We start from the raw sequence: 23,917 nt of genomic DNA, 5'->3' as shown, positions 1-23,917 counted from the left end.
CACCGAGACACAGGCACACACCGAGACACAGGCACACACCGAGACACAGACACACACCGAGACACAGACACACCAAAACACAGGCACACACCGAGACACAGACACACCGAGACACAGACACACACCGAGACACAGGCACACACCGAGACACAGACACACCAAAACACAGGCACACACCGAGACACCGAGACACAGACACACACAGAGACACAGACACACCAAAACACAGGCACACACCGAGACACAGGCACACACCGAGACACAGACACACCAAAACACAGGCACACACCGAGACACAGGCACACCAAAACACAGGCACACACCGAGACACAGACACACCGAGACACAGACACACACCGAGACACAGACACACACCGAGACACAGACACACCAAAACACAGGCACACACTGAGACACAGACACACCAAAACACAGACACACACCGAGACACAGGCACACACCGAGACACAGGCACACACTGAGACACAGACACACCAAAACACAGACACACACCGAGACACAGGCACACACCGAGACACAGGCACACACTGAGACACAGGCACACACTGAGACACAGGCACACACTGAGACACAGACACACCAAAACACAGACACACACCGAGACACAGACACACACCGAGACACAGACACACACCGAGACACAGACACACCAAAACACAGGCACACACCGAGACACAGACACACACTGAGACACAGACACACCAAAACACAGACACACACTGAGACACAGACACACCAAAACACAGGCACACACCGAGACACAGACACACCAAAACACAGGCACACACCGAGACACAGACACACACCGAGACACAGACACACACCGAGACACAGACACACCAAAACACAGGCACACACCGAGACACAGACACACCGAGACACAGACACACACCGAGACACAGACACACCAAAACACAGGCACACACCGAGACACAGACACACTGAGACACAGACACACACAGAGACACAGACACACCAAAACACAGGCACACACCGAGACACAGGCACACACCGAGACACAGACACACCAAAACACAGGCACACACCGAGACACAGGCACACACCGAGACACAGGCACACACCGAGACACAGGCACACCAAAACACAGGCACACACCGAGACACAGACACACCGAGACACAGACACACACCGAGACACAGACACACACCGAGACACAGACACACCAAAACACAGGCACACACTGAGACACAGACACACCAAAACACAGACACACACTGAGACACAGACACACCAAAACACAGACACACACCGAGACACAGGCACACACCGAGACACAGGCACACACTGAGACACAGACACACCAAAACACAGACACACACCGAAACACAGGCACACACCGAGACACAGGCACACACTGAGACACAGACACACCAAAACACAGACACACACCGAGACACAGTCACACACCGAGACACAGACACACACCGAGACACAGACACACACTGAGACACAGACACACACCGAAACACAGACACACACCGAGACACGGACACACCAAAACACAGGCACACACCGAGAAACAGACACACACCGAGACACAGACACACCAAAACACAGGCACACACCGAGAAACAGACACACACCGAGACACAGACACACCAAAACACAGGCACACACTGAGACACAGACACACCAAAACACAGACACAAGCCGAGACACAGGCACACACCGAGACACAGGCACACACCGAGACACAGGCACACACCGAGACACAGGCACACACTGAGACACAGACACACCAAAACACAGGCACACACTGAGACACAGACACACCAAAACACAGGCACACACTGAGACACAGACACACCAAAACACAGACACACACCAAAACACAGACTCACACCGAGACACAGACACACACCGAGACACAGACACACACCGAGACACAGACACACACCGAGACACAGGCACACACCAAAACACAGGCACACACCAAAACACAGGCACACACCGAGACACAGACACACACCGAGACACAGACACACACCGAGACACAGACACACACCGAGACACAGACACACCAAAACACAGGCACACACCGAGACACAGGCACACCAAAACACAGATACACACCGAGACACAGACACACACCGAGACACAGGTACACCAAACAAAACACAGGCACACACCGAGAAACAGACACACACCGAGACACAGGTACACCAAAACACAGGCACACACCGAGACACAGACACTCACTGAGACACAGACACACCAAAACACAAAATGTTAGGCGTCGGATTCCTGCAGCTGCACAGCAGGAATCCAGAGCCATACATCCAGCAGACTCCCATTCCTTTCCGCCCGCTCAGGGACCTGCACAGCAATCTCAGCGATCCAGGCGTTCTGCTCAGACCAGCTCTCTGGGTCTGGATGTTGCTGCCACCTCTGGACCAGCAATGGTAGCGCAACCTGTTTTGCAGGAAACCACTCCAGAGGCTAAGTCCTCTCGCCCAACTACTGGGCATGCCCATGAGACGATCTCCCAGTGGAGATCGGGGGTCACGTGCTTAGGTCCTTGTCCTGATCTGATTGGCCCATTTCAGATGTCTGGAAGGTCCCGGAAGTGCATGGCTGTAAAAGGCCCGCATGGCCGCTCGCCCATGCACTAGTATAGACTATACTTGCTATGTGTGAATGGTGACGGATGTATGATTCTGGTGACTGACTCATTATGAAACCCCTTCCCTCTGATATTACGCATGTGGCTAGGGAATTAGAGTTATAGTCAGCGCCAGTCAGTGGCAAGCCATATGCCACAGTGCATACCGCACCGCTACACTAGCGTCCGATGGTGTCACACCTCACGGCACTGTCGTATAGCGGCAGTAGTTACCGCCGCGCTGCAGTTAGCAGCACTTACCGGCGTCCGCGGTAGCGACGCTGCACGCATGGTAGGTCAAGACAGACACCGACCTCTGTCTTGGGCCGTGTCCTGTGACCATATACCGTGTGTGCACACCAGCTGAGACCTGTGAAGCTAACAGGCTCGGCATTTATGCTTTAGCGCCTCTGTGAGTTTAACAGAGTCCGCTCTGCGCACCTCGGGTGACGTTTAACCCGAGCGCAGTATACCGCCATATAGCGAGTCTGCCATTACTCAGCAGCGGTTGTTACACCTACTGCACGGTGGACCTCGGGCGGCAAACGCACTTCCTATTATTTATATTTAGTGAGTTCCGCCGTCCCTAACACAAAGAGACACAGACACACCGAGACACATGCAAACACTGAGACACAGACACACTGAGACACAGACACACCGCGACACAGACACACCGCGACACAGACACACCGCGACACAGGCACATAGACGCATGTGACTTAGGCTAGTTTCACATTTGCGTCTTTGTGCGCAGCATATCAACCGCAAACACATGCAAAAACACATGCTAATGCGATTGCATTTGATAGGACACAATTTTTTCCACTGGAATTTCCTAGACACAAGCCACGCCCAATGGGCATGTCTTATGTAAATTCTGGCGTATGCATGTCGTTGTGTACTCTTGCGTTCTCTTAGACAGTAATGTGTTTTTTTACGCACTTCATCCGCACGCAACCATACACAAACACAGGCGAACGCATGCAAATGCATTTCCCTACGTACACCATGTTAAAGATAGGTACGCATGACGCATGCAGATGTATGCAAATGAAACGTTGCGGACACAACCGAAAATGTGAAACCGGCCTTACCGCTATGCACATCCTCAGTTCATTTGTAAGGTTACAGCACACTGCCACCAGAGGATGGAGGTGTACACATGACGCATATGATGCAACAGTCTCCTCCAGGACCTCATCCTAGATACTCTCCCTTTGATGTCACTCTCCACAATTCCATGACTAAACATGTGGCGTCTTCCCCCTCCCTGGGATCAGCCCCATGAATGGGCAGAAGTGTTCATACTCTCCCCTTTAAACATTTGCTTTTAGCTCAAAGAATGAAGAATATTCCAGAAGCCCCTCTCCTGGGACTGCATGTGAGACCCCTGTGGTGACGGCTCCCCTGGGTCTACTATCCCCATCCACACAATGGGCCTAGTTTCTGCGAGAACAATGGATTGAGGGACTGAGATACAGATGTGATTAATAGAAGGATTGCTTTACATTTATGTTTAGTAACCTCCTGTCTGGCCTTAGGTATTCGTAAGGTCCATCCAGCACGTCTTCCTCTGCTTGCTGTCACTCAATGGAAACATTGATTCCTGAGGATGAACTGACGAGCAAGAAAATCTTTAATAAAACACAACAATATCAACGTAACCAGTCTCTATCTCCTGGAGCTGTGGACTATGCTCTACGTACATTGGTCCAAGATTGTTCTTATTGGGTGTAAATGCCACAGTTTGGGAGGCGACTTATGAACGCTGAATTCAAGCCACCGTCCACTGTGAAGGCTGGAAAACATGGAGGAAGTAAGCAGAGTGGTTGTTGGCTTCTCCTACTATGGAGTGGGGCCCATTTATTGCAGACCAGGCACCATGGACCAGTGTGAATATATCACAATACTTGGAGAGGTCATGTTGCCTTGTGCTGAAGAAGAAATGCCCCTGAATTGGGGGCAACAACAACAAACACACCAGTAAGAGGGCGACATCCTGGCTCCAGACATCAAAAAATACCAAAGATCTGTGTGATGTCGGCCGGATATTTCAGCAGAGCACCGGTGTTAGGAGACTCCATGCCGCACAGATGTAAATCCATTCTCAGAAATAAAGGGGGTACAACAGAATATTAGATCAGAGATGATCAGACAAGTGAAATCTCAGTTTATAATAAAACCACCCTGGTCCATAAACGACGGTACAGACACGGCCATTATCTGAGCGGCCATTACTCCTGGTTATCCATTTGCAGTTTATAAATTGATATTTTGTTCTTGTGTAGTAATCGCAGGTAGGCGGAGTGAGCTTAGAAGGCAACCTTTATATATAGGGGCTATCTCGAGTAACTATCAGGCTAACAACAGTTATCCTCGCAGGGATCAAACAATAATACACAGGTAACACGATACCTGGGCGGAACCGGTAACTATGAGGCCACGGTGTGGCCGACTACGGGTCCAAGAACTACGATTGATCAACTACAACGTGTCACTTATCCTCCTCTGACGTCCGGCAGAAAGGTGGTCGGTGTTTGTTCGGCGTCTCAGCCGCTGGGCCCAGCCGATGAGGATTTGGCGCAAGCTTCTGGCGTTCCCACGCCCACCAGGTAGAGCGTGGGCACAACAGGCCCCGGAAGAGTTCCTCTGCGTTGCTGGTCGTTGCTCCTTCCTTCTGGCTCGCTGGCGCCACCTAGGCTTACTGCTCCTCTCCCATTCTGTCGAGTGCCCCCTGCTGACATTCTCAGTTCCTTTTATATCTGCTCCGCCCCCACTCCTTCTAGAACTGTCTCTGGTCCGTCCTCTAATTGTGTCCCCCGGAAACAGTTTCCCTAGGAACCTTGGTGACAGTCTCCTTGGTTCCGGCCTGGTTACACAGTGGGGTCTCTCCCTCCTACACTTGTATATACTTAGTATGAAATGTTTAGCTCCACGCCCCTGTGTATAGAGAACTGTGACCCAGGGGAGGACATATCATTGCTGCAACCTGTGCAGCCGCAAAGGGGCCCAGGAGGTGAAGGGGCCCATTTATACCTCCAAATCACGTGCAATTTTGAGTTTTTAGGAGATCTTGGGCTGCAAGGGGCCCATGTATTGTTCTTGTGATTATACTGTGTTTGGAGAGAACTGTGATTATACTGTGTATGAAGAGAACTGGGATTATACTGTACAGTGGGGCAAAAAAGTATTTAGTCAGTCAGCAATAGTGCAAGTTCCACCACTTAAAAAGATGAGAGGCGTCTGTAATTTACATCATAGGTAGACCTCAACTATGGGAGACAAACTGAGAAAAAAAAATCCAGAAAATCACATTGTCTGTTTTTTTTTCATTTTATTTGCATATTATGGTGGAAAATAAGTATTTGGTCAGAAACAAGCAATCAAGATTTCTGGCTCTCACAGACCTGTAACTTCTTCTTTAAGAGTCTCCTCTTTCCTCCACTCATTACCTGTAGTAATGGCACCTGTTTAAACTTGTTATCAGTATAAAAAGACACCTGTGCACACCCTCAAACAGTCTGACTCCAAACTCCACTATGGTGAAGACCAAAGAGCTGTCAAAGGACACCAGAAACAAAATTGTAGCCCTGCACCAGGCTGGGAAGACTGAATCTGCAATAGCCAACCAGCTTGGAGTGAAGAAATCAACTGTGGGAGCAATAATTAGAAAATGGAAGACATACAAGACCACTGATAATCTCCCTCGATCTGGTGCTCCACGCAAAATCCCACCCCGTGGGGTCAGAATGATCACAAGAACGGTGAGCAAAAATCCCAGAACCACGCGGGGGGACCTAGTGAATGAACTGCAGAGAGCTGGGACCAATGTAACAAGGCCTACCATAAGTAACACACTACGCCACCATGGACTCAGATTCTGCAGTGCCAGACGTGTCCCACTGCTTAAGCCTGTACATGTCCGGGCCCGTCTGAAGTTTGCTAGAGAGCATTTGGATGATCTAGAGGAGTTTTGGGAGAATGTCCTATGGTCTGATGAAACCAAACTGGAACTGTTTGGTAGAAACACAACTTGTCGTGTTTGGAGGAAAAAGAATACTGAGTTGCATCCATCAAACACCATACCTACTGTAAAGCATGGTGGTGGAAACATCATGCTTTGGGGCTGTTTCTCTGCAAAGGGGCCAGGACGACTGATCCGGGTACATGAAAGAATGAATGGGGCCATGTATTTTGAGTGCAAACCTCCTTCCATCAGCAAGGGCATTGAAGATGAAACGTGGCTGGGTCTTTCAACATGACAATGATCCAAAGCACACCGCCAGGGCAACGAAGGAGTGGCTTCGTAAGAAGCATTTCAATGTCCTGGAGTGGCCTAGCCAGTCTCCAGATCTCAACCCTATAGAAAACCTTTGGAGGGAGTTGAAAGTCCGTGTTGCCAAGCGAAAAGCCAAAAACATCACTTCTCTAGAGGAGATCTGCATGGAGGAATGGGCCAACATACCAACAACAGTGTGTGGCAACCTTGTGAAGACTTACAGAAAACGTTTGACCTCTGTCATTGCCAACAAAGGATATATCACAAAGTATTGAGATGAAATTTTGTTTCTGACCAAATACTTATTTTCCAACATAATATGCAAATAAAATAAAAAAAAACAGACAATGTGATTTTCTGGATTTTTTTTTCTCAGTTTGTCTCCCATAGTTGAGGTCTACCTATGATGTAAATTACAGACGCCTCTCATCTTTTTAAGTGGTGGAACTTGCACTATTGCTGACTGACAATACTTTTTTGCCCCACTGTATATGGAGAGAACTGTGATCATACTGTGTATATGTAATAACTTTGATTATAGTGTGTAAGGAGAGCACTGGAATTATACTGTGTATGGAGAAAACTGATTATACCGTGTATGGAGAGAACTGGGATTATACTGTGTATGAAGAGAACTGGAATTATACTGTGTATGGAGGGAACTAATTATACTGTGTATGGAGAGAACTGGGATCATACTGTATATGGAGAGAACTGGGATTATACTGTATATGGAGAGAACTGGGATGATCATAATGTATATGGAGAGAACTGGGATTATACTGTATATGGAGAGAACTGGGATTATAATGTGTATGGAGAACTATGACCATACTGTATATGGAGAAAACTGGGATCATACTGTACATGGAGAGAACTGTGATTATACTGTGTATATGTAATAACTTTGATTATAGTGTGTAAGGAGAGCACTGGAATTATACTGTGTATGGAGAAAACTGATTATACCGTGTATGGAGAGAACTGGGATTATACTGTGTATGAAGAGAACTGGAATTATACTGTGTATGGAGGGAACTGTGATTATACTGTGTATGGAGAGAACTGGGATCATACTGTATATGGAGAGAACTGGGATTATACTGTATATGGAGAGAACTGGGATGATCATACTGTATATAGAGAGAACTGGGATTATACTGTATATGGAGAGAACTGGGATCATACTGTATATGGAGAGAACTGGGATCATACTGTATATGGAGAGAACTGAGATTATACTGTATATGGAAAGAACTCGGATTATACTATGTATGGAGAACTGTGACCATACTGTATATGGAGAGAACTGGGATCATACTGTATATGGAAAGAACTGGGATTATACTGTATATGGAGAGAACTGGGATCATACTGTATATGGAAAGAACTGGGATTATACTGTGTATGGAGAACTGTGACCATACTGTATATGGAGAGAACTGGGATCGTACTGTATATGGAGAGAACTGGGATTATACTGTATATGGAGAGAACTGAGATCATACTGTATATGGAGAGAACTGGGATTATACTGTATATGGAGAGAACTGGGATTATAATGTATATGGAGAGAACTGTGCTTATACCGTATATTGAGAGAACTGTGCTTATACTGTGTATGGAGAAAACTGATTATACCGTGTATGGAGAGAACTGGGATTATACTGTGTATGAAGAGAACTGGAATTATACTGTGTATGGAGGGAACTGTGATTATACTGTGTTTGGAAAGGACTGTGATTATACTGTGTATGAAGAGAACTGGGATTATACTGTATATGAAGAGAACTGTGATCATACTGTGTATATGTAATAACTTTGATTATAGTGTGTAAGGAGAGAACTGGAATTATACTGTGTATGGAGAAAACTGATTATACCATATTTAGAGAGAACTGGGATTATACTGTGTATGAAGAGAACTGGAATTATACTGTGTATGGAGGGAACTGTGATTATACTGTGTTTGGAGAGAACTGGATTATACTGTGTATGGAGAGAACTGTGATCATACTGTATATGGAGAGAACTAGGATTATACTGTATATGGAGAGAACTGGGATTATAATGTGTATGGAGAACTATGACCATACTGTATATGGAGAGAACTGGGATCATACTGTACATGGAGAGAACTGTGATTATACTGTACATGGAGAGAACTGGAATTATACTGTGCATGGAGAAAACTGTGATTATACTGTGTATGGACAACTGTGACCATACTGTATATGGAGAGAACTGGGATAATACTGTATATGGAGAGAACTGAGATTATACTGTGTATGGAGAACTGTGACCATACTGTATATGGAGAGAACTGGGATCATACTGTATATGGAAAGAACTGGGATTATACTGTGTATGGAGAAGTGTGACCATACTGTATATGGAGAGAACAGGGATTATACTGTATATGGAGAGAATTGGGATTATACTGTATATGGAGAGAACTGGGATTATACTGTATATGGAGAGAACTGTGCTTATACCGTATATGGAGAGAACTGTGCTTATACTGTGTATGGAGAAAACTGATTATACCGTGTATGGAGAGAACTGGGATTATAATGTGTATGAAGAGAACTGGAATTATACTGTGTATGGAGGAAACTCTGATTATACTGTGTATGAAGAGAACTGGAATTATACTGTGTATGGAGAGAACTGAGATTATACCGTGTATGGAGGGAACTGTGATTATACTGTGTTTGGAGAGAACTGTGATTATACTGTGTATGAAGAAAACTGGGATTATACTGTATATGGAGAGAACTGTGATCATACTGTGTATATGTAATAACTTTGATTATAGTGTGTAAGGAGAGAACTGGAATTATAATGTGTATGGAGAAAACCGATTATACCGTGTATAGAGAGAACTGGGATTATACTGTGTATGAAGAGAACTGGAATTATGCTGTGTATGGAGAGAACTGTGATTATACTGTGTATAGACAACTGTGACTATACTGTATATGGAGAGAACTGGGATCATACTGTATATGGAGAGAAGTGGGATTATACTGTATATGGAGAGAACTGGGATTATACTGTATATGGAGAGAACTGGGATTATACTGTATATGGAGAGAACTGTGCTTATACCGTATATGGAGAGAACTGTGCTTTTACTGTGTATGGAGAAAACTGATTATACCGTGTATGAAGAGAACTGAAATTATACTGTGTATGGCGAGAACTGGGATTATACCCTGTATGGAGGGAACTGTGATTATACTGTGTTTGGAGAGAACTGTGATTATACTGTGTATGAAGAGAACTGGGATTATACTGTGTATGGAGAGAACTGGAATTATACTGTGTATGGAGGGAACTGTGATTATACTGTGTTTGGAGAGAACTGTGATCATACTGTGTATATGTAATAACTTTGATTATAGTGTGTAAGGAGAGAACTGGAATTATAATGTGTATGGAGAAAACTGATTATACCATGTATGGAGAGAACTGGAATTATAATGTGTATGGAGAAAACTGATTATACCATGTATGGAGAGAACTGGAATTATAATGTGCATGGAGAAAACTGATTATACCATGTATGGAGAGAACTGGAATTATACTGTGTATGGAGGGAACTGTGATTATACTGTGCATGAAGAGAACTGGGGTTATACCGTGTATGTCTTGTATGGAGAGAACTGTGATCATATATGTAATAACTTTGATTATAGTGTGTAAGGAGAGAACTGGGATTATACTGTGTATGAAGAGAACTGGAATTATACTGTGTATGGAGGGAACGTGATTATACTGTGTATGAAGAGAACTGGGATTATGCCATGTATGGAGAGAACTGTGATTATACTGTGTTTGGAGAGAACTGTGACCATACTGTGTATGGAGAGTACTGTGATCATACTGTATATGGAGAGAACTGTGCTTATACTGTGTATGGAGAAAACTGATTATACCGTGTATGGAGAGAATTTGGATTATACTGTGTATGGAGAAAACTGGAATTATACTGTGTATGGAGGGAACTGTGATTATACCGTGTATGTTGTGTATGGAGAGAACTGTGATCATGCTGTGTATATGTAATAACTTAGATTATAGTGTGTAAGGAGAGAACTGGGATTATACTGTACATGGGGAAAACTGTGATTATGAGGATTCAGCTTTCTTAAACACGCTATTATTTTGCATAGGACTGTGCGTGTTTTCATCATGTCTTTTTTCTTTTTTGCAGGTGATTGAGAAATTTTACAACGAGACTTGGATATCCCGTTATGGGGAGAACATCCCAGATTCCAGCCTGACCTCACTGTGGTCCTTGTCTGTGGCCATCTTCTCAGTTGGTGGCATGATTGGCTCCTTCTCTGTGGGTCTGTTTGTCAACCGATTTGGCCGGTGAGTTCTTACTTCATTCATTGTGTCTTCTGGAGGACGCGGAGATCCAGCAGATCTGCATATCGCTGCGATGCTTGTTTTCCGCAGGCTTCTCTATTTTACAAGACTTCCTAGGCTATGATAGCTGCCAATATTAGCTGACGGAACTAGCAGGGTCGGCATTACCCAATCTAATCCAAAGACAGCGGCAGATATAGAAATCCATGTCTTACTTTGTACCTACTTTCTTCTGGGGGCATCTGCCTGGGCCAGGGGATTGCTAATAACAATTCCACAGGCTACAAGATAGGGCAGAGTATCAATGATATTATTATGGTATTGTCTAATTGCCATTAGAACACCAGTCAAGCCGCATATTTTAGGACCAGATACAGGTTAAATATCCTCCAAGCATGATAGATGTTTTTTGTCCTCTCGTTTCCAGGCGTAACTCCATGTTGATGGCTAACATCCTGGCGTTTATTGCTGCCATTTTTATGGGCTTCTCCAAGATGGCATACTCTTTTGAAATGCTGATTATTGGCCGGTTTATCATCGGTCTCTACTGTGGTCTTACTACTGGATTTGTGCCCATGTACGTTGGAGAAGTTGCTCCTACATCTCTTCGTGGAGCTCTGGGAACTCTGCACCAGCTGGGAGTTGTGGTTGGCATTCTCATAGCCCAGGTAAGTAGCAGCACTGCTGTGGGGTCGTACTTGACTTCTCGGCATGACAGAGGGCTTAATATCTACAATTCTCCACACAGATATTTGGTTTGGAGCCAATCATGGGTAATGACAGTTTATGGCCACTTCTTCTTGGCTGCATCTTTGTACCTGCCCTTGTCCAGTCAGCGGCACTACCCTTCTGTCCCGAAAGTCCCCGATTTTTACTCATCAACCGAAACGAAGAGGACAAAGCCAAAAGTGGTGAGTACCTATAAGCTTTTCTTACCATAAATAGGTGGGTCATCCGGTGAAATTTACCACGCCTGACTGCGTCTCATTTTATCTTTCACAGTCCTGAAGAAACTCCGAGGCACCACAGATGTGACCAGCGATCTTCAGGAGATGAAGGAAGAGAGTCGTCAGATGATGAGAGAGAAAAATGTTACAATATTGGAGTTGTTCCGCTCGCCGTTGTATCGTCAGCCAATCTTCATTGCGATTGTTCTGCAGCTTTCTCAGCAGCTCTCTGGCATTAATGCGGTAAGACAGAAGAAGAGCTCTAAGATATCGATTTCTCACCAGCCCTTATAGGCATGAGGCAGATACAAAAGGCAGTGTCTTCACTGTTCCTGGAATGTCACACCTACCTTGTGCCCAGAAATAAACATAATCTCTTGTTCATTTTAGGTCTTCTACTATTCTACCATGATCTTCGAAAAAGCCCAGGTTGAGCAGCCAATTTATGCCACTATTGGTGCTGGAATTGTCAACACAGCATTTACCGTTGTGTCTGTGAGTACAAAGCTCAACTATCGATGTGGAACATAAGCCCATATCTATGCTTTATGGCTTAATTCAACCATCTTCAGAACTTTATTCGATGCAGTCTCAGTTATACTGTGAGAGGGGCGATGCAGTCTCAGTTATACTGTGAGAGGGGCGATGCAGTCTCAATGGTACTGTGAGAGGGGCGATGCAGTCTCAGTTGTACTGTAAGAGGGGCGATGCAGTCTCAGTTATACTGTGAGAGGGGCGATGCATTCTCAGACGTACTGTGAGAGGGGCGGTGCAGTCTCAGATGTACTGTGAGAGGGGCGATGCAGTCCCAGTTATACTGTGAGAGGGATGATGCAGTCTCAGACGTACTGTGAGAGGGGCGATGCAGTCTCAGACGTACTGTGAGAGGGGCGGTGCAGTCTCAGACGTACTGTGAGAGGGGCGATGCAGTCCCAGTTATACTGTGAGAGGGGTGATGCAGTCTCAGACGTACTGTGAGAGGGGCGGTGCAGTCTCAGACGTACTGTGAGAGGGGCGATGCAGTTCCAGTTATACTGTGAGAGGGGTGATGCAGTCTCAGACGTACTGTGAGAGGGGCTGTGCAGTCTCAGACGTACTGTTTTTGTTTTGCAGCTGTTTGTAGTTGAGCGAGCTGGACGACGTACCCTTCACCTTATTGGACTGGGAGGCATGGCTGCATGTGCTATATTGATGACCATCGCTCTTGTATTACTGGTAAGTGACAACTGAAAATGAAAAAAAGATGTGAGAAATACTAATGAATGACATGGTACAAGTATCTTCATCCAATTATTTTGTCTGCCACCAACAGGACCGTGTATCAGAGATGTCCTACCTCAGTATTGTAGCCATTTTTGGCTTTGTGGCATTCTTTGAAATAGGACCAGGACCGATTCCTTGGTTTATTGTTGCTGAGCTTTTCAGTCAGGGTCCTCGCCCTGCAGCTATTGCTGTTGCCGGCCTTTCCAACTGGACCTCCAACTTTATTGTGGGAATGGGCTTCCAATACGTGGAGGTAAGTAATCCTTATTATCGTATCACTGGACACTGGAACCAAAATGGTCTCATTCTTGATTCTTAATTGCGTGTCTTCTTTCTTTTGCAGAAACTCTGTGGGGCCTATGTCTTCATTATCTTCACAGTCCTGCTGATTATCTTCTTCATCTTTACGTTCTTTAAAGTGCCTGAGACAAAGGGTCGCACCTTTGATGAAATTGCTTCTGATTTCAGGCAAGGTGGGGAGACCAGCACTGACAAGCAAACCTCTCCAGAAGAATTTCGCAGCCTGGGAGATTCCCAAGTTTAACCCTGAACCATTACTACCTCTTGTGACTTCCCTCCTCTTTTCTGCCCGTGTTTATTAGCGATGCAGAGGGACTTAGGGCTAGGACAAGGAGAGGGAAGCAGTCGCTCAGTTTAGGTCCTTTTTTTTTTAGGCATCACAATGCCTCTTCCTGACTGCCACCTCCTCCGAGAGCACTGCTAGCCAGAAAACCATTTCCAAACATCGTTCAGGGCATTTCAAACCATCTTGGACAACCACAGCTTAGCTGTCCATTTTCTCGTGCTTCTTCGCAGGTTTATTGCCCATTTGTGGAGATTTGAAGAATGGAATCTCCTTTTTTTTAATACATAAATATATATATTTCAGACCGACAACACTACGCGGAGAGCGGTCTGTTCATCAGGCCCATCTTGGACTCTTGTTTACGTACTGTAGTTTTATATTTTCTCTTTTCTGTGACTGGAGGCTGCAGAGAATCATATCTTACCCTATATTGGCATTACCGGCCATGGATGACACGGGGGGCGGGGGGCTACAGGACACAGAACGCTATCTTACATTAGGATATGAGAGTTCTCAGTGCTTTCACCTTCTACTAATGTAGGGAACAATGTAGAACAGGAGGTGCACAGCATATCTGTCCACCTTGCCCTTCGTCCACTCTTGAAGTCTCCCATAGCTGTACTGACTGCAGACTTCCATTAATATTTGATGAATATTTTATTCTACAATCATGTTTTCCAGATGACACGTCTGTACAATCTGACATGTACAGGCTGCATAACTTTTTTTTTGCCATTCCAAGTGTGTCTGTTACGCGCCCAGCCTGCTAGGTACAAAATTAAACTCCATTGTGGTAATGGATAGGGCTCTCCTTGCTTAGACGCTCAGAGCTGAGAGATTGATGCTCACATTCGGCAGGTCCTAGAAGTTGAAGCAGGAACAGGCTCTACTTGACCCGCACCGATGACCTTTCCCCCAAACTGCTGTGCGGCACTGAGAGAGTGCAAGGGTCGACTGCGGGGATAACGACAGCAGCACTGATAATGTTACAAAGGCTGTGACCCTGCAGCGGGTGTTTCATGGCTCCAACTTGGTAGAATCTGACGCTCAGTCCATCATGTACGCCGGGCCAGCCAAGAGTCGCCTTAACCACACACTTGTGTTTCTTTCAGGGCCGGACTGACCATCTGGCAATTCTGGCAAATGCCAGAAGGTCCTGTCTGGTCATGGGCTGCCTTGTCTGTTACGTTGTTAACAGAATCGAGGTTCTCAAGACACCCATACTGTTAAGAGTTGTGACAGAGCACAAAGTCACTTACCCCAGCAGGCCACGGGTGTCATTAGAAATATTGGCCTTCCTTTCTTCAATCCAGGGTAATATATCCCATCCAGTGTTTGGGGATGGGGACGGCGCGGGCCTGTGTGATTTCAACCCCAGTCCGTACCTGGTTTCTTTCCTATGGATGAAGCATTTGATCTCATGTAGCTTTAGGCTCACTTTCCAATCTTCCCGCAGAGACACATTTCTTTGTATAGTTTTACAGATATTTATATATATATTTATAGTTATATATATATATAAATATATATTTTTGTTGGATGGTGTTATTCTTCAGGTATCGAGTGACTGATTCTGTTCTGTACATATGTATTGTAGTTGCACCGTGAGTTTTGCACAGTAGCTCATAACAAGTAAAGGTCAATTTTTCAGCTGCAACTTTACTATAATGCTTCTTATTGCCTAGAAGAAACTTATTTTAATATTTTTATTATATTTCCACCATAGACTGTTCTGTGTAATGAATATGAGCTGTAAACGCTTCACACGAGTTATTGATGTGTAACATGACTATGTGTAACATGAATATGTAAACGGTTAGATCTTTCCTTGTGTCCAAATATGTATGTAGATGGCTATAGATGGCTGCCTGCCACGACCATTGTCACACTACTGGCAGGCTGGTCGCTGACTCAGTGGCAGATGAATTTATTATTTTATATGAGTGGATATAAAAAGTCTACACACCCTAAAACAATCCCAATTATTTTTATTTTTCTCTTTTAAAAAAAAAATCCTACCATGAGTAATCATTTTAGAACTTTTTCTCTCTTTAATGTCGTCATAATCTGTAGTAATACAGTGAGAAACAAACTGAAATCAGTATGAGGGGAAAGTAAAAATAACAAAAGTAAAATAATGTGGTTGTATAAATGTGAACACCCTCCTGTAATTGGGGAGGTGGCTGTGTTCAAGATTAGCCAATCCAATGTATCCTCATGTTACATAGTAGTCAGGGCTCAGACGCTGTCATTTACAGCTCATTAACCCCCAGAGAACGTGTCGCTGCCACAGGAGGATTTTCCTGACATTTTGTGATCTCTAAACAGCTGACAACACAGCAAAGGATCTCAGTGTGGAAAATTATCAAGTCAGGAGAAGAGTGCAAAAAAATGTACAAGGCATCAGATATATCAAGGACACTGTGAAAACATCAACAAGTGATTTAAATTTAGCAAAACAGTGACATTAGCTAGAACGGGACTTTCCTCAAAAATTGATGAAAAGATCAGAAGAAAGTTGGTCTAGGATTCTGCCAAAAGCAGCATTAAAGGAAGTGCAGGAATTTCTGGCAAGTACAGTTTGTGTCCTAAATGTGACAACAATGTCCCATAATCTTCATACATCCAGCCTGTTTGTTGGGTGGCAAGATGGAAGCCTTTCCTTACAAAGGATAACATCCAAGCCTGGCTATGTTTTGTCAAAACTTACATCAAGTCTACCAAAAGCATGTAGAAAATATGTTATGTCTGATGAGATCAAGGCAGAACTCTTGGGCCAAAATTTCCAAAAGGTATGTTTGGCTCAATGCCAAAACTATGCATCTCTTAAAGAACACCATTCCCAAAGTGAAGCATGGTGGAGACAGCATTGGGCTTTGAGCCTGTTTTCAGTAGTTGGAACTGGGGCTTTAGTGAAGTTAGACAGAATTATGAACAGTCAATTCTGCAACAAAATCTGAAGTAGAAGAGGAATTTAATTTTTCAGGATAACAATGACCCTAAGTGACCTCCAAATGAACTAAAGAAGAACTTGACTGGAATATGAAACTTCTGGAACAGCCCAGTCCGAGCTCAGACCTGAACCCAAAGGACAATCTGTGGTGACCTGAATACGGCACTGTACACCAGAGATGCCCCCACAATCTGACAGATGTGGAGCTGCTGCAAGGAGGAGCCGGTAAAGATTGCCAATTCTATATGTGCTGTACTGATAGACCCCGACCTAAAAAGACTGAATGCTATCATAAATATATTTTATTTTTATTACTCACTTATATAGCGCCATTAATTCCACAGCACTTTACAGACATTATTGACACTGTCCCCGATGGGGCTCACAATCTACAATCCCTATCAGTCTTTAGAGTCTGGGAGGAAACTGGAGAACCAGGAGGGAACCCATGCAAATACAGGGAGTGAAGATTTATACAACCACATTATTTTAGTTATTTGAAGTCATTTTGTAAGAAAAAAAAAGTTTATTTTTCAACTGAGTTGTACAGCTTAAGAGCGACTTTAAAGGTGGAAAAAAATTTCTTAAATGCTTCTTGGTAGGATTTTCTTTTTACATGACAAAAACCTGGTATTTTGACAGATATCTGTAGACTTTTTATATCCACCGTATGTATATACATGAATTTGCTGCCAAATATCCAAAACGAAACCAATAACCCTGAGCAGTGCCGATCTTGCAGATTTAAGATTGTGATAGTTCCTTCCTGGAGGAGGTGAAACCTGCACACATCATTCTGGTCAATGACTTCTGACACGTCTGCTCGCACATGATGTACCCCACAGGAATGTCACCCAGCTTATGATGTTACGAACAGAAAGTGATGACGTGTTTGTCCCGAGAAGTTGATGGCGTGCTAGTTATACAGGCTAATATTGGCGTGTTTGTGAGCGTGGATCGGGGTATTGCTCATTACCGTTTCATTTTAGTTCCTCTTCATTTTTTTTTTCTTATTTATTGTCAGTTTGTAACGAATGTCTTCAAATAAAAGCAACGAATTGTGACTAAGGCTTGTACTGTGCCTTTCTTAGGGATGGGATGTAAAGAAAACTGCAAGAACAGGTGTGAATGTATGGGGAGGTTATATTTCAGCCCTGGAATTAGATGCTAATTGTCTTCTAGCTGATGACAAGAAAACAAGAGACACGTTTCTATGTAAGGAACAAGCCTTATTACCTGGGCACAGCAGAGCGCACAAGTTCCCCTATATTTTTGGATGGAGCCAGTCCCTTTCATCTACACATTGACTTCTCTGATGGGTCACAGATTTCTTGTCCTAGGCTTTCTCCATCATTCAGCAGCTCATCCAGTGTAAACTGTACACATTGTTTGCTTTCCTCATGTTACCGTTACACCTAGCGACTCACCAGCGATCCCGACCAGCGATATGACGCGGTCAGGATCGCTGGTGCATCGCTAGGTGGAGCCGGGCGGGAGGACGTCAGGATCGCCGCGTCTGACAGGTAAGTAGTGACCCCCGACCCCTGCCATGTCGCTGGTGAGATCTGCCTGTGTGGCAGCTCACTAGCGACCACTTAGCGATAGACAAGTGATCCTGACCACGTCATATCGCTGGTGCATCGCTTAGTGTAATGGTATCCTAACTTGATAAGTCTGCAGTCCCTCCGTATGTCTAATGGCGCAGCCAATTAATGGGCATGGCCATACAGTATGCACGGTCATACTCCATACCCATACAAGTGTATGGAGCGAGGCCATACTGACTAGTCGGCTTCTGACCGGGAGTATGTACAACACATACATTCCGACTCAGAAACCGGGGAATCCTCGCAGGACACAATGCCTGCACTGGGGGTTGCATAAGTCTGCAGTCACACAGTCCTAGAAAACCCTATAAGCACAGTCTGGCTCTCCAGGTAGTCCAGTGACCCCTCCACTGCTCCTCGGTCCTGGCTCATCACCAGGTGAACTGGACCTAGAAGAATAGGGCTCTACTGGTCACATAGATTTTAATTCCAAGACTGTGAACTTTAGTTGGTAGACATGGAGACTACTAATCACCTCAAATTCACTTAACTACGTCACTGGGAAAAACATTTTTTAGAATAAGGAGTCTGTCAGCACAAAATCAGTGTGGAAACCCAGCACATATGCTCAGTGGAACCATGGCGTGTCCATCAGCTGAGGGCACCTTCTCACATACTTGTCTCCCATCTAGCTCAGCCTCATTCTCTGGCCCTACAGGAAATAGATGGAAGACAAGTAGGTGGGGAAATTGCCCTGAGCTGCTTGGCTGTGCCATGGTTTCTCCAAGTCTGCTGTTTCCTGCTGATTGGCTGCGCTTATACATCTTGAGACATTGTGCCACATTTCCACTCCTTACTACTGGAAGCTGCTCTTTGGTGTCTGGATTGCCTTTAGTAAGATGGCTGATGGGAGCCATAATGTTTCATTTTTGGGACTACAGAATGACACCAAGAACTCTTTTTGTGTCTAGCCTTCAGCCTCCAGCTCTTGCTGTTAGCCAGACTGTTCCCACTCCTCTCATTAACCCTCCTATCGTTACAAGTGCCCCTTCCAAGGACTAGCTACACATTTGTGGTGTCCCGCTCATGCTCTTCTGCCAGTTGGATTCCAGCAGTGCTAAACCAGTATGGTAAAACTGTGCTTGGTTTGGACAGTCATTTTGTATTTAAATTAACCAGCTAAAGTCAGTGAATAAAGACTGATCGATGTAATCACTGGCTGCTCTGCTGATTATTGCAACCCGCACATCATCATCTGAAGCGCGCACAAGAGAAACTACCACAACAATGGCTATTTAGAAGAATAATGGCCGCTTACGGTAGGTGAGGCCCCATCACGTCCATCAGCTTTGTATCTTAATCAGATTATATTTTGCCACAGTAACTGGATTATGATGGACTTAGAGACCTGGAGAGTATTCCCATATGTATTTATTTTGGATGCTCGAGATAGAAACACACTGACCCCTTTCTGGCACTGTATTATTATCGCGCCATTTGTATGCGCCGTTAGTCATGCTCTGTCACTAAGGGCAGACAGCACCAGAAATGCGTCAGATTTTTTCTATCACCAACAAATGGATGTTAATTGTTTGATACTTATGGAATAAAATGTGAAGAATTTATCTATTTTTGGGATATGCCGATCAACTTTACTTTTCTTGGACTAATTTCCTGATGGTCAGCAGTATTTTAAGCGGCTCCCCATTGCATACAAAGGACAGATTTGGTCATCCCTGCATGGTGAGCCATTTAGGGTACTTTCACACTAGCGTTTCCTCGAGCTGCGGAGGGATGCGCACGGCCGCCGTGAAGCTCCGCCCACGGCCGCACCTCCGGTCAGCTCCGCCTATGGGCGCATGATGCTGCATGCAGCCTGTGTACCCTATCTTTAGGGTGCACCGACCTGCGCCAAACGCACCGTGTTGGTTTTTGGTGCGCTCGGCGCACCATCAAAAGGACGCATGCGCCAGCGAACGCATAACTGCACACGGCCTGCGTACCCAATGCTAAAGATAGGATATGCAGGCCGCTTGCAGTGTCATGCACCCATAGGTGGAGCTGACCGGAGGAGGTGCGGCCATGGGCGGAGTTTCACGGCAGCCGTGCGCATCCCTCCGCAGCTCGAGGAAACGCTAGTGTGAAAGTAGCCTTAGTCACTCCTTTGTTAAGAATTTCTCGTACTTACATAGAGCAATCATATTCCACAGGGCTTTACAGACATCATCACTGTCCCCATCGGGGATCACATGTCTTGGTTTGTGAGAGGAATCCTGAGAAACCAAAGGAAACCCACTAAAACACAAGAATAACAGAAAAGCTGCTTGTAGATGTCGCCCGCGGAGGGATTTGAAGCCTCTACCACTTGGCCATCATGGTGTCTGACAGATACTGCCTGGAGCCCAGAATGGTATGCATGCTCTGCCTCCACGTGTGCATGGGAAAGGGCAAAGAACCAATACCGGGATCACGTGGAGGTGAATTTTTGTGAATATTACCTGTCATGACTGGAATTTTCTAGGCTGCAACTTCCCAAATTACAAAACTGATTTTGCATAAGAATGGTTCCTGAATAACATTAACTAAAGCGGAAGTGTGGATCTGCGCCATGCTGGACTACACATAGAAGAAATGTCCAGGTCCAGGCAACCAGTTTCCACCCACTAATGAGGGCTCAGAAAGAGACATGCCAAGCGGAAGCATTAATAATCCTCTCTAGGCACAGCAGGAATGTGAGCAGTCTACTCATCAAAAACCCCACAGTACATTCTCAAGCCAAACAACATTTCTCAAGAGCCGGTCAGCAACCAAAGACGAGGTTATACCTTCCCCAGTAGCTACCAATAACCAGGCACCTTCTGCAGGGGTGAGCCTAGCCTCTGTGCTGCCTGAGGCGAAGGGCACAACAGCGCCCCCCACAGTCAATTTTTTAAAAACAGTAGGAATAAATCTGGTTCATACTAATTTATATCTATAGTATCCTGTAAAAAGGAGGACAAAAGTGGACATTTTAATTTAGAGAAATAGGAAAAAAATATGTCCGAACATAAGGATGTCAGCGCCATCACCACACATACAAGAACCTCACAGAAGAATCCAGAACTAGGGTCATTAATTAATGGCAGGCCTGGCATAAGCATACAGACACACAGTGATGGCTGACAGAGCGGTGGTCCTGTAGGCAGACACAGTCCTGCATCCTTATAGCATACACACAGGAGGCAGCACTGATTGCCATCCTATTATCTCTGGCACACGCCTACAAAACTCTGGGCAGCTCCAATATGGCCGCTGCCTGGCACTGACTAGTCAGACATGTCCACCATGCAGCATTGTCCACATACAATGACCTGGAGTCTGAGCATCAACAAGCCGCCACTGCACTAAGATGGTAAAATGGCGAGTCTTCCCCAACAGACCACGCCTCCTTCTCCCAAAACGCTTAGCCAATCACAAGCACCGCACACGGGGCTGTCCAGAGCTAATATCAGGGGCCTACCTATTGGGTTGAGTAAGGGATGTGGGAGCGGAAAGGGGTACGAGCACAACCAGCGCTCAGGAGAAACACGGCTGGAATGACTGTATGTACCGAGGGGCAGCAATGGACCTGGTGCGTAAGTTATGGCCAATCAGTCTTGTGTTATGAGTTCATTTTCCCCTTCACCATTGAGGTCTGATGAACTCCCTCTTCTGGTGAAGGAAGGTAGTGAGGCTGATTACCAAGCACCTGAGCTGGGAGAGGATGACTGGGTGACGGGGATCTCTGACTGGATATAAGGCAGCCGACGCCCTTCTGCCTTGCTGGTGATTTCTCTGTGGAATTCTAGGAGACCAGTCTGATTCCTGCTCCTCAAAAGCTAAGTTTTTTGCTTTGCCTTTTGGTTTTAGTTTGCCTTGCTTTTCTGTATTCTGCCATTCCCTGCTGGGGTGAGCTGAATTCCTTTTTTGTCGGTTTGCTCTGTCTTCAGAAAATACCTGATTACTGACATAGTCTTTTTGAAGCCTAGCGTCTTCAGGGCCTTTTTCCCTGTCAGTCTGTTGGCTCTTATTATAGGGTTTTTCGCGGATTGCAGACAGCAGCTTTCCTATCCTGTCCTATCTAGTTAGCTTGGGCCCCATCATTTGCTCAGTCTATCTTTCTATCTGTGTTAGTGTTTTTTCTTCTTGCTTCACCGTCATTATATGTTGGGGGCTGCCTATTGCTTTGGGGTCTGCTCTGGGGCAGTTTAGATTTCCCATTCTGTCTTTAGGCTAGGCAGTTCTCCGGCTGTGATCGAGGGGTCTAGGGCATCGTAGGAACCCCCCACGGCTACTGCTAGTTGTTGTTGATAGGTTCAGGGGTCTGCAATCCGATAGCTGCCAACTTCTCTGGTTTTCTGGACTTAGCTAGCATTTCTGTTTTTGCCTCCTACGGTGACTCATTCATAACAGTCCTGCAGGAGACGCTTATGTGAAAGGGACAATGCATCCTGCACCAGAGCGTACAAAGAGATCATGGGACCCCAAAGCAGAATTTCTTATTGCTTCCCCCCAAAAAAAAAACTGTCTGGGTCACATAGCTACAAATCTCACAACTTTGGTGCTGTTACAAAGCAATTTTCCTCCTATTGAAGCCCCCAGATTCCTTTTTCATTGCCCTCATAAAGTATGATGCCAACAAAGGTGCCCCGCAAACACTATGACCCCCACAGTGATTCCTCCACATGCACAGTATGATGACCTTACTGTACCCCTTCAACTATCACGCCACAGTATGATCCCCAACTGTGAGCCCCATACAGCCCTCCATACAGTATAAAGGCTTGCTCATAGCCCTACAAGTATTATCATGCCCCCCCAAAGAGCCCTCCAAATATTATAATTACTTCCATATAGTATAATTGGCTTCATATAGTCCTCCGTATATTATAATGCACCATTCATAGTCTTTCATATAACATATTGCACCTCTCATAGTCCTCCATATAGTAGAATGCACCCCCATAGTACTCCATATAGTATAATGCACCCCCCATAGTCCTCCATATAGTATAATGCCCCACACAGTCCTCCATATAGTGTATTGCCAGCGTGCAGGATTGTATCAAATTCAAGGATCCAACCTTTGAAGTATATGAACGTCAAAGGTGATGAAGTGGTTAAATTAAATTATATTCTTGTATACAGCACACATATACTGGACAACACATGCTCATTACATACACATCATACAGTCACACAGACACTCACATCATATATGTCCTTAGTACACACATGCTATATAACAGATGCACAGCAGGTACACATCATATACACAGAACATGCATGCAGGACAAGTG

General features: G+C 45.2%; 1 protein-coding gene across 2 annotated transcripts in view; it reads left to right on the top strand.

The window, feature by feature from the left end:
• SLC2A1 (solute carrier family 2 member 1) overlaps positions 1-18,120 on the top strand; it is a 223,210-nt gene extending 205,090 nt beyond the window's left edge. For both annotated transcript variants that reach the window (XM_073570110.1, XM_073570109.1), the window contains exons 3-10: positions 11,146-11,306; positions 11,731-11,971; positions 12,052-12,214; positions 12,306-12,493; positions 12,641-12,745; positions 13,364-13,465; positions 13,563-13,766; positions 13,857-18,120. In XM_073570110.1, coding sequence (XP_073426211.1) covers positions 11,146-11,306; positions 11,731-11,971; positions 12,052-12,214; positions 12,306-12,493; positions 12,641-12,745; positions 13,364-13,465; positions 13,563-13,766; positions 13,857-14,057 — 1,365 coding nt within the window. In that variant the 3' untranslated portion in view covers positions 14,058-18,120. The remainder of the gene's footprint in view (positions 1-11,145; positions 11,307-11,730; positions 11,972-12,051; positions 12,215-12,305; positions 12,494-12,640; positions 12,746-13,363; positions 13,466-13,562; positions 13,767-13,856) is intronic.
• Positions 18,121-23,917: the final 5,797 nt, after the last annotated feature.

The sequence above is a fragment of the Dendrobates tinctorius genome, unplaced genomic scaffold (genome assembly GCF_039654945.1).
Source record: "Dendrobates tinctorius isolate UK_male_01 unplaced genomic scaffold, ASM3965494v1 ptg000028l, whole genome shotgun sequence".
NCBI classification, from domain to species: domain Eukaryota; kingdom Metazoa; phylum Chordata; class Amphibia; order Anura; family Dendrobatidae; genus Dendrobates; species Dendrobates tinctorius.
This window is presented reverse-complemented; position numbering and strand designations above follow the sequence as displayed.